This window comes from Scardinius erythrophthalmus (assembly GCF_964197995.2).
Source record: "Scardinius erythrophthalmus genome assembly, chromosome: 7".
Taxonomy (NCBI): domain Eukaryota; kingdom Metazoa; phylum Chordata; class Actinopteri; order Cypriniformes; family Leuciscidae; genus Scardinius; species Scardinius erythrophthalmus.
The window spans coordinates 39,200,758-39,213,006 of record NC_138227.1 but is presented as its reverse complement, the minus strand read 5'-3'; the positions used below and the strand labels follow the sequence as shown (position 1 = coordinate 39,213,006).

Sequence of the window (12,249 nt, the reverse complement as noted above, 5' to 3'; positions counted from 1 at the left end):
GCGGCTCTACTCTGAGCTCCTCCCGAGTGACCGAGCTTCTCACCCTATCTCTAAGGGATCGCCCAGCCACCCTGCGGAGAAAGCTCATTTCGGCCGCTTGTATCCGGGATCTTGTCCTTTCGGTCATGACCCACAGCTCATGACCATAGGTGAGAGTAGGAACGTAGATTGACTGGTAAATCGAGAGCTTCGCCTTGCGGCTCAGCTCCTTCTTTACCACGACAGACCGGTACAGGGACCGCATTACTGCAGAAGCTGCACCGATCCGCCTGTCAATCTGAACAAGTGAACAAGACCCCAAGATACTTGAACTCCTCCACTTGAGGCAGGAGCTCTCCACCAACCTGAAGCAAGCAAGCCACCCTTTTCCGACTGAGAACCATGGCCTCGGACTTGAAGGTGCTGATTTTCATCCCAGCCGCTTCACACTCGGCTGCAAACCGTCCCAGTGCATGCTGGAGGTCCTGGTCTGATGAGGCCAACACGACAACATCATCCGCAAAGAGCAGAGATGAAATCGTGTGGTCCCCAAACCCGACCCCCTCCGGCCCCTGGCTGCGCCTAGAAATTCTGTCCATAAAAATTATGAACAGAACCGGCGACAAAGGGCAGCCCTGCCGGAGTCCAACACGCACCGGGAACAAGTCTGACTTACTGCTGGCAATACGAACCAAGCTCCTGCTCCGGTCATACAGGGACCGGATAGCCCTTAGCAAAGGGCCCCGGACCCCATACTCCCGGAGCACCCTCCACAGGCCGCCGCGAGGGACACAGTCGAATGCCTTCTCCAAATCCACAAAGCACATATAGATTGGTTGGGCAAACTCCCATGAGCCCTCCAGCACCCTGTAGAGGGTATAGAGCTGGTCCAGTGTTCCACGACCGGGACGAAAACCACACTGTTCCTCCTGAATCCGAGGTTCTACTATCGGCCGGATTCTCCTCTCCAGTACCCTGGCATAGACTTTCCCAGGGAGGCTGAGAAGTGTGATCCCCCTATAGTTGGAGCACACCCTCCGATCCCCCTTCTTGAAAAGAGGGACCACCACCCCGGTCTGCCAGTCCAAAGGTACTGTCCCCAACCGCCACGCGATGTTGCAGAGGCGTGTCAGCCAAGACAGCCCCACAACATCCAGAGACTTGAGGTACTCAGGGCGGATCTCATCCACCCCCGGTGCCTTGCCACCGAGGAGTTTCTTGACTGCCTCGGTGACTTCAGCTTGGGTGATGGACGAGTCCGCCTCCGAGCCCTCAGCCTCTGCTTCCTCAATGGAAGACGTGACGGCGGGATTGAGGAGATCCTCGAAGTATTCCTTCCACCGTCCGGTGATATCCCCAGTCGAGGTCAACAGCTGCCCACCTCCACTGTAAACAGCGTTGGTAGGGCACTGCTTCCCCCTCCTGAGGCGCCGGACGGTTTGCCAGAATCTCTTCGAGGCCGACCGATAGTCCTTCTCCATGGCCTCACCGAACTCCTCCCAGGCCCGAGTTTTTTCCTCCACAACCACCCGGGCTGCAGTCCGCTTGGCCTGCCGGTACCCATCAGCTGCCTCAGGAGTCCCACAAGCCAGCCAGGCCCGATAGGACTCCTTCTTCAGCTTGACGGCATCCCTTACTTCCGGTGTCCACCACCGGGTTCGGGGATTGCTGCCTCGACAGGCACCGGAGACCTTACGGCCACAGCTCCGAGTGGCCGCGTTGACAATGGAGGTGGAGAACATGGTCCACTCGGACTCAATATCTCCAGACTCCCTCGGGATCTGGTCGAAGCTCTGCCGGAGGTGGGAGTTGAAGATCTCTCTGACAGGAGATTCGGCCAAACGTTCCCAACAGACCCTCACAGTACGTTTGGGTCTGCCGAGTCTGTCCAGCTTCCTCCCCCGCCATTGGATCCAACTCACCACCAGGTGGTGATCAGTTGACAGCTCCGCCCCTCTCTTCGCCCGAGTGTCCAAGACATACGGCCGGAGGTCGGATGATGGCACCAGGACACCCTAGGCCGGAGGTCGATGATCGACTTTGTGGAGACTATAGTTTGAATTAATAATTTTGTTTGCATGACACATTGACATTACAGTGCAGAAAGCTCTTTCTGTATTATCCTGAACATTACATAAGCATTCATTTTATGTGTCATAGAATGGAAGAGAGGCTCTCGGGAGCACAACCTTTTGATTTTCCCAGCAAAAATGTCCAGGCACCTTCACATACAAATCATTCTACAGGCTTTCATAGACAATAGGTAGTCGGCGGAAAGTGTCATTTTTTTTTTTTAAGTTTCGTAACAAGCAGTTCACACATTGGCAACAAAAAAGCTATTAACACATGAACATTCTTACATATAGCCCCATTAACTCACTAATAATAATAATAATAATAATAAAGTGTAAACCTTCCTTTGGCTTCATTCTCTTTCATGTAGCAAATGAGTCACAGCTTTAATATATTTTAGTATGAAGATTGCATGCACAAGTTTTTAGTGAAACATGTTCAGAAGTAAACTATGTTATGTTACAATTAGACAAGCTAAGATTTCAGGGAGAAATAAAAGCAAAATGACTCAAACAAGTAAAGTTCGTCATTCAAAGCGCTCTGCACTAACAATTTCAGCAAACTCGTAGTAGTGGGCAGGAAGTGCATGTCTCCAGTGGCACTTCACACGATCAGACTGTGTGTACAGACACCTGATCCAAACGCCACAGCGAGATTGCCAGGTCTTCAGACGAGACCATGAGATGACTTGAGTTTCTTCAGCTCGATTCATTTGAGAAACCAAATCTGTAACAGGAGTCAAAGTGTTGAGGTCAGGTGTAGGTATTAATTCACCACAGGACTCACCTACGACGTCTTAAATGAGTTAGGACAGAGTTTGACCACATTACTGAACCTCCTCTTTGTCAGATTCACAAACATTCCTTTCACAGGCGTTTCTGTATTTCCTGCTATTAGTTTGGACCTCACGAGTCTGTTTCAGCTATTGTTTTGAGTTCACAGGTGCTCCTTTCAGGCAGGTGCTCGGCCAGTACAGGTCGATTGGTATAAATATCATCCACAGGCAACAGGAAAGTTACTGTCTTGACTTTGGCTCTAAAATGTTAAGTAAAATGATTAGCATACAAATTAGTAAATCAATATTTCAAACAAAGCTACTCACTAAAGCCTAACTCACCTGTTTTTGTTGACAAACTCCTGAAGGGAATGCCTGTTGGTTAATTTCTCAATGTCTGGTTTTGAATAGGCAATAGAAGGAAGCCCAAGTGAGCCATCATGTAATTTTGTCCATTTATTGTTGTTTACAGTCTCCTCATATAGCCTTGGCTTGTGCAAAATCTCATTCTTTCGAGAGCCGTTCATGAAATTTGAGGATATGGAGTATCTCCGCACAGTCATAATAATGTTTTCTATAGAAAGAAATCAGAAAAGCATGTACATGATATTTTTGATCAATTATAACCAATACTTGACTAAAAATACATTTCTTGTTTGGAAAGAGATAATGTATTCACTTCTGTATCATTCTCTGTATCATTTTCATCAATACATTAGTCATGAATGATAGCTCTGGCCCTTGAGGTCCACTGTCCAACCCTGTTCAAGCACACCTCAAAAGTCTTCAGGATTACTTTAAAATTACATGTTGGTGTTTTTGATTAGGTTCAGGGGACTGATCAGGGAGTCGTCACTTTAAGGTCTTAATTGCAAGATGCTTCCAGTGGACTGAAACGTTCACTACCTAAAAAAGTCCCACAATGCACCTTGAAAACCAGGGAGCGTCGACGTTCCCTTTTAAAGGGACACTTCACCCATTTGCATTGAATGGTCGTACATTATTCCCTCATTTTCCCCTGAGACGGGAGAAATACGGATTTCAGTGTTGCAGTTCCTGCTTATAATGATGTTAAAATCATCATTTTGCGTCATTCTAAGCAGGAAGTCCCATATCTTTGTAGAGGGGTTGAGACTACAAACACTCGTTCCTCATTTTTCTAGGGGGTGGGACCCACTCACACTACAGACCTTTTACAGATCAGTTGGGTGGGACTTCACTTGCAGAAACTAAAAGCAATAGATAGAGGAACAGGAGGCGGCTGCTGCGACTTCTGCAGCCGAGCCTGTCACAGACGAGGAGCCCGAACTGGCTCGAGCTGGGGCGGACTGGTGGTGCCTGTGCTCTCACTGTGTGCCTACGGACACAGAGATTGAGTCCGTCTGCTGCAAAGAATTTCAACGATGCCAATTTCTCCTGGACAAAAACTCTGAATCAGACGAGGACACAGACGTTTGTGTTGTGAACTGGATTAGTGGGAGTTGCTTGCGGAGCTGTGCAATGTGGTCCATTGTGGGCTGACGCGGATTAATGCACAGCCTTGCATAGGCTGCAGCCTAGGGGCCCCACGTGTGCAGGGGCCTTGGATTGGCCAGACATTTTTATTTTATTTGAAATTTACTTAAGCGCGAACCAGGCACTGCGCCAGGATTCCAGTTTTGGATGGGCCAGGCCAATTGTGGGTGGGCCATTAAAAATGCTAAATTAAAAACGTTATCCAATCACTGTTTAACCTAATAAAAATGACTGACTAATATACTGTTATATTATCTGTGCGTATACATAATATAGCTTGATACTCTTTAAATATTTTGTTGCATTGTAAAAAGTTTCAGTGCATAGGACAGACCTATCCGCGATCGCTCTCCATGGTTCTGACCAAAGAAGAGCGCTTTGGAATCTCCATTACGCATCATACGCATCATACCTGGGCTGCGTTTCCCGATAACGTTGTCTCTTAGCACGCTACGAAGACTCTTAAGGTATAACTTAACTAAAGGTATACTACCACTAAAAGTATACGATTGCTAGGCGTCTTCAGGGCTATCATCCACTCGCGAGGCAGAGGCGCTGAGAGGCAGAGGCGCTGGCGCCCTCCTAGCAATGGCGCTGGTCGCGCTAACTGCACTAGCCGCGCTATCATCCTGGGGTGGCAGAGACGAAGATGTGCTGTGGTGATGTGGATCTCAGCTCTCTTCATCTCCTGTTTGCAGCGATGACTCCGAGACTGTACGTGCGCGTTTAAGGTACCTAAATAACGACAGTTGCAACAGGGCTGAGGGCTGGGTTGGAAAATATGTGACGTCATTATGTTTTTTTAATTTATTCAATGTTTATTATGAAAATGACATGCAGCATGAGAAAAATATGATACATTTTGAGATGCGCAATATATCTTGGAGACATGGAGTGGGTCCATGACCACTTTTTGACCACTTCATTGAGTTTTGTTTTGTAGAAAGTCTCTTTTTAAAAGATTTTCGTTTTGTATAAATTGTATCTTAATTTTGATCAATGTTTTATCAACCAATTGCCTGTATTTAATAAATTGTGGGAGTTGTTGTCTTCCATACAAATGCGTCCTAAAGTTACTTTCTGTCTTCTGTCTTTCTAAGTCACGTGTCTAGTATCTGTAAAACTGCATTTTTCCATCTTAAAAATATATCTAAATTACGCCATATGCTCTCATTGACAAATGAGGAACAATTAGTTCATGCGTTCATGACCTCAAGGCTAGATTATTGTAATGCCCTACTGGGTGGTTGCCCTGCATGCTTAATAAACAAACTACAGCTGGTTCAAAACGCAACAGCTCGAGTTCTTACCAGAACCAGGAAGTATGACCATATTAGCCCGGTTCTGTCAAAACTGCATTGGCTCCCTATTAAACATCGCATAAATTTTAAAATATTGCTGATCACTTACAAAGCACTAAATGGTTTAGCTCCGCAGTACTTGAGCGAGCTCTTAATGCATTATAGTCCGTCACGTCTATTGCAATCTCAAAATTCCGGCCAGTTACTAATACCTAGAATATCAAAATCGACTGCTGGCGGTAGATCCTTTTCCTATTTAGCACCAAAACTCTGGAACAGTCTTCCTACCATTGTCCGGGAAGCAGACACACTCTGTCAGTTCAAAGCTAGACTAAAAACACATCTCTTTGACCTAAATTTCACATAATACATTATAGACTTCTATAATTTAATGTTAGGCTGCATAGATTAGGTCAGCCGGAACCGGGAACACTTCCCATAAATCCTGATGTACTCATTACATCATGAGAAGAATGGCATCTACGCTAATTTTAGTGTCTGTGTTTATCCCGAGGTTTTCCTGCAGCCTGCCGGATCCAGGCCGTATCCAGATCTGACGAAGGACCTTCGCCTGGACCGATGACAACGCAGTGCTGAAGTGCCAACTAGTCTCTCCCTATGGAGGATCCCTCTAGCACTATACAGATAAGGCGTTGTCGGGAAAATTCGTTTCGCGTTCCTACCCCAAAGCAACAAAATAATATAAAATTATTTATCAAAATTTATAAGGAAAGACAAGTACTTTGTTTAGGCTTCGCTTGTAGGGAATTCCAAACCTGTGTATATTCTAACGCACATAACTATAGAACCCATTCTAAATGTGCATGTGAACACCATCAGCGTTTCTCACAGGTTCGCGTTTAAAGTCTGTGTAGAGGGAATGGTGTCGTCTTAGCGGCCCCTAATTTAATAACAAATGATCGTTGCGACGGAAGCAAATCAATTAAAACTAACTTTAGATGGAAAATAACTTAACTCGGCTATAAAGCCAAAACAATCTCTGATACCTTAAATTATACGCTTATCTCTGTAAAGCTGCTTTGAAACAACCTACATTGTTAAAAGTGCTATATAAATGAAGATGACTTGACTTGACTTGACTCTTTCCTCGGTCAAGACAGCACCAAATTCGAAATTTATGTTACATTTCGACTACATATATGACCCACTTTCAATAAAGATTAATGTTCCCACAGGTGAAATGCTCCTTTAAACAAAAGGGTTAAACTTCAGCTTCTGAAGTGCGAAACATAATCATGTGAGCCAACACAAAACACATCATGACATGCAAAAGATTTTTCCTGAGGCTCGGTTCGAGCTCCGAGTTAAACCCCCCATAACGGAACTGCGCATAGGAGGAGATAGAGAATTAGATGAGGAGACGAGGAGGAGGGCTGGCGGAACAATTTGTCCATGGAATCACGCGGTGTCTGCTGCTTATAATGCTTGTAATGATGATTGACGGGACTGAATGTTTTAGGCTCCTCCTCGAGGTTAATAGTAAACTAACTTTGCCTGCTGTCCTTGGAGGAGGCTGGGACCCAAGGCTCGGCTCGAGCTCCGAGTTAAAACCCCCAAAAAGTAGGCTATTGCAGAGACAGCAAGCTGGGCAGTAAACTGCGAATGGATTGGTGAGATAGGTAGTAAAGATATAAGAAATTTAGAATGTCTAAAGTAGACTATTGAAATAAAGTGTAACCGAATATTTAGCTGAATCCGCTTTGGGAAAATACAGGGTGGATTGTAGGGTAAAACTTGAAACTTGAAAAGCTGGCGTGAGAGAGGTGGCCGAAATCACTGTTACGGCAGTGAAAAATGAAGTTTACTCAGAATGCTGGTGTTAGGCCAGCAATTTTTATTTATTTATTTTTTTTTTTACTTTTTTTTTTTTATTAAAAGAAACTGATAGAGAGGTGTCTGACATCACTGCTGCGGCTGACAATTGCTAAAATATGAGTTTTAGGTGGGCGGGTAGAGTTTGTTAAAGGGGTCATATAATGCTATTTTTGTACAAGCTAATATGATTCTTTACGGTCTAAATTAAAAGTTTGTAATATACTTTAATTAAAAATTCATATTAGTATTGTAAGAAAACACACATTTTACCTGGTCAAAAACAGCTCTGTTTTCAGCACGCCGTTTAAGTGCATGTGTCTTTAAATGATAATGAGCTTTGCTCACCCCCGCCCCTCTGTTCTGTGCGTACACCGTTTGTAGCACAATAACACAATAACCAGAAATTGTTGTTCATTGTAAATGTGGGATTATGATTATGGATTATGAATTCTTCTTCTGGAGGTGCAGCAGGAACACGAATAGTTGGTACCGATCCTTTTTTCAGGAGCAGCTTCTTAGCAAAACCAGCTTTATACTGACCCTCGTTTGTAAAGCAGTCTGGTGTGTGAAATGATTCGCGCAAACATGAAAGCATTGACGTTGATCGTGGGGAATATTCCCTTCGAAAACAAAACTCAGCCACTGCGTCTTCAGCGGTTCGGATTTAGGAACATCAAAATGACTGCTGTGTTCCTTATTACACCCAAAAACAGAACACCACAATCGCTTAGACGCCATTCTGCTCATAGACAGTGCTCCAGCGTATCAACAATGACACGCGGACTATGATGATTGACAGCTCGCTCAAGATGAGGGTGGGTCTGTGTTGAAACGCTGCTGTCAATCAACAATCGTGGGAGGGGCGATCAAATCAACGGCTTGATTTCAGAGAGGGGAAAACATATAAGGAGATTTAAAAAAAAACACTGGATGGATTTTTATCATTTTATGATGATTGTGTACAGGCACTGCCAACACACATTTCAGTACAATCAACTTGTAAAAGTGCATGTACCATTATATGACCCCTTTAATTAATATCGAACAGGTGCGCAAAGACTAGATTATTGAATAGGTAGTTAATGGGCTTGTCTGTGGGAAAGGTTTGTTCTGATATATGATTGAAAAGCATTTGAAGACCATCGGCCTAAAGTTTTAATTTGGAGTTTGGGGATTCTGAAGTTGCATGTGGAAAGAATGGCTGGAGTATTGGTTTGCTGGGATGCCTGATCTGACTAGAATGGATTTGTGGTGTTTTTGAAACCAGGAATGAGGCGGTTCCTGTTTGCAAAGGAAACTTCATGCTGGAGACCACTCCGGGGATGGTTGGAAAGGAAGCAGGAGGGAAATTGGAAGGAACAAGGAATGGCGAGTTATGGGCGAGGCTGAGCAAATCTGAGGTGGGTGGCAGGTGGGGCTGTTTCGGGGGAGCAATGTTGTAAACAGAGGTAGCTGAGGGTGCTAGGAAGGTGTGGATTTGTTTGGCTAAGTTTGTTGGTAGAAGTATGGGGCTTGTCATAGGTAAAGAGCTGTACTTCGTATTTGTCAATGGGATGACGCGATGTCTGCTGCTTATATAGTACGCTCATAATGATGATTGACGGGACTGAATGTTTTAGGCTCCTCCCAGACCTACGTTTGGAACTTAATTTAAAAAACAAACCGTTGTATAATTATGTTTCAACATAAACATACATAGCTAGACAGGTAATGAACAAAATCTAGCAAACATTTATTATTAATTTACAAATTAAATGTTGCAGGGATATGTAGAATCAAAGTATTTATCATAATGTACTTTTAAATAAAAACCAAATAATGTCAGAAAGACTGCAGTTGTGCTGCAGTTGTTCATAAATATAGCAGTAGTGACATTGTACAATGAGGACGTTGCCATGTCGCCAGAAATAGAGCCATCAGTGTCCCAATGTGTAGTGAGTCAGGGTCCATACCAGTGTCTGAATTTTTGTACACAATATACTGATTCACAAGCTAGGGAGCTGAATGAGATTCACCCTAGGCCAGAGCAGCCCACCCCTGCCTTAGGGTCTACTATGGTTTAATATGCACAGTGCATATACAGTATATACACATTATGGCATGCCGTTCAGGAAATTATTGTATTTATAATATGAAGTTTGAATATATGGAATATGGGACTCTGAATATATGGAATGAAATGTTGAATATTTGGAATAAAACTCTGAATATATGGAATGAACTTCAATATATGAAATGGAACTTGAATATATAGAATGGAACTGGCAAAGTAGCAGCAATCCTAAGTAATGATGAGCTACAGTAATGCATGTACTGGGAAAAACACTGGTAACTTTATTCAGTACAGTTCTACTAATGAAGAAATTCATTCACTATTTCATCCCAGAAGACTGAATGCCGTGAACCTCACAGGCCTGGAAGTTCCTGCTTATCAGGCAAACATAAATACAGAAAGAAACATGCATTCCACCTCACAGGGAGCGCCCACAGAAGCCCCTATCTACAACTGATGCAGAATGTGCACTCCAAATGTGCATAACATGCACTTGTATATCAGCTTCTACCTGGAGTGCTATTTCAGCCAACATCTCCCTAAGAGATTCATAAATTTCTTCGATAATGATGCATAATGTTTTCAGCAACATTCTGATGAACACGATTACTCATAATCATTATGAATGTTGCAATAATGAAAATATGATCCTCAAGATGACGGGATGTAGACTCCAAACTGTCTGTGATGTTTGGAGTATGACCAGCTATTTCAAAAAAGTTTTCTAGTTCAAAAAAGTTTTGGAACATTTCTGGGAATGACATTTTTAAAGTCATGGAATTCAGAAGTCATGGAATATCACTCTGATAACAAGGATATATCTAGCTATACATTATTCATTAATTCATTCACAAATTTGCACTTTCATTCCATATAATCAGTTTCATCCCATATATTCACACTTCTATTCTCTCTCTCTCTCTCTCTCTCTCTCTCTCTCTATATATATATATATATATATATATATATTCAAGTTTCATTCCATACGTTTCATTCCATATATTCACACTATCATTCCATATATTCAAGTTTCATTTCATATATTTAGTTTCATTCCATATATTTAGTTTCATTCCATATATTCAAGTTTCATTCCATGTATTCAGAGTTGCATTCCATATATTCAGAGTTTCATTCCATATATTCAGAGTTCCATTCCATATATCCAGTTTCATTCCATATATTCAAGTTTCATTCCATATATTTAAGTTTCATTCCATTTATTCAAGTTTCATTCCATTTATTCAGAGTTCCAGTCCATATATTCAGTTATATTCCATATCCTCAAATTTCATATTATAAATACAATCATTTCCTGAACGTCATGCCATAATATATATAGTTCAATGTGTGTAAATATAAAATAAGGTAATATCTAAGTTAACTAGTTTCATTTCAAAACTATTTTATTGTTGGTCAAAAGTATGATGTTTAGTCAGCTTTACGTTTTTACAGTCAAGTTACTTATTTGCATTGGAATTAGAATGCGTTATAATTAAGATGTGGCACATGCTTATTAAAGTTTGAGTAACACCAGATATTTACCTTTGAACTGTCCTTCAAGTTCTGGTGCAGACACGTTCCGTCTCAGGTTGGCGTGGGTCAAGCTTTCCTGTGACCCGTCCTTCTGCTGAGTAGATAATGCACATGGCTTCATTGAGTCCGAAGCCGATGTTGGTCGGCCGAGCTGCCCACGGAGTGTTTGGTTTTCATTCTCTAGCTTTCTGATCTCATTCTGCATTTCTGAGATCACCTTCACCAAGCTCCGTCCACTCTCCATGCTTCCAGACTATCCGTCTCACCTGCCGCGGCTGCCCATTCAAGTGCAGAATAAAGAGTCCTATTTCCACTCCCTTATATTGGACCTCTCCCACAGTGCCTTTCAATCTCAGTCCAAATCTTGTCCCGGGGAGATTATGTCGCCTTTCACCACTTATACAGCTGAAAGCGTTCAGGTGTTTGGCCTTTTGGGCCTCGGTACAATGTTTTATTAATCACAGACAGAGTGTTGAGTTTCGGTTGTTGACTCTGCCTGTAATAGTGCACACAGAGGAAAAATACTCATACAGATAAACAAAATAGACATAGAACACTTGGCTATAAGAACATCCTGATTAAATTTCTTTCTCTAAGAGGACAAAGGCAATTAATTTGTCATCAGACAGAGATGAAGATCTGCGATAGATTCAGAGGTAACTGATGCGCCTCCCTTGGAGCTTAAAATATTCATCAGGTCAGTCAACAAGTAGCAACAAATCTAGGATGGAAAAGTTACCCAAAAGCATGTCCTTATTACATGTCCCCTTTACGTCTTTCTGAAGAGTAGAGGTAACAATTGCCATTTGAATGTTCATTTAACTAAAAAATATTTTGATGGTCTTAATATTTATATTCTCGCTTTCCATACATGCTGGTGTCGTCGTATATGATCCTTTTCACTGGTCACGTCAAAAGATGTCTTCCCATTGTTGTTAAAGGTTACAGTAGTGTTATGCATATATATTTTGTGGCTGTATCATTTAGAACAACCACTGTAGTTATGCATTTATTAGAACTAAAACAGTCACCACCTAAATATGTTGATTCATTCAGTTTATTTATTTACGTGTCTCTTCTTCATATACATTCTTACTCATTTTGTTCTCAGTGCTAAGATAGATAATTTATCACTTTCTTTCATGGCAGGAGTACTTCCTATAATTAATATGGTCCAAGTC

At 42.5% G+C, this 12,249-nt stretch overlaps 1 protein-coding gene across 1 annotated transcript; it reads right to left on the bottom strand.

Annotated features, from left to right (window-relative positions):
• Positions 1-2,957: 2,957 nt before the first annotated feature.
• Positions 2,958-11,312, bottom strand: LOC308693844 (putative coiled-coil domain-containing protein 195; the record flags this gene model as incomplete). The annotated part of the gene is made up of 3 exons (XM_081370936.1): positions 2,958-3,087; positions 3,170-3,401; positions 11,078-11,312. The coding sequence occupies 3 exons, from the start codon at positions 11,310-11,312 to the stop codon at positions 2,958-2,960; spliced, it is 597 nt and encodes a 198-aa protein (XP_081227062.1).
• Positions 11,313-12,249: the final 937 nt, after the last annotated feature.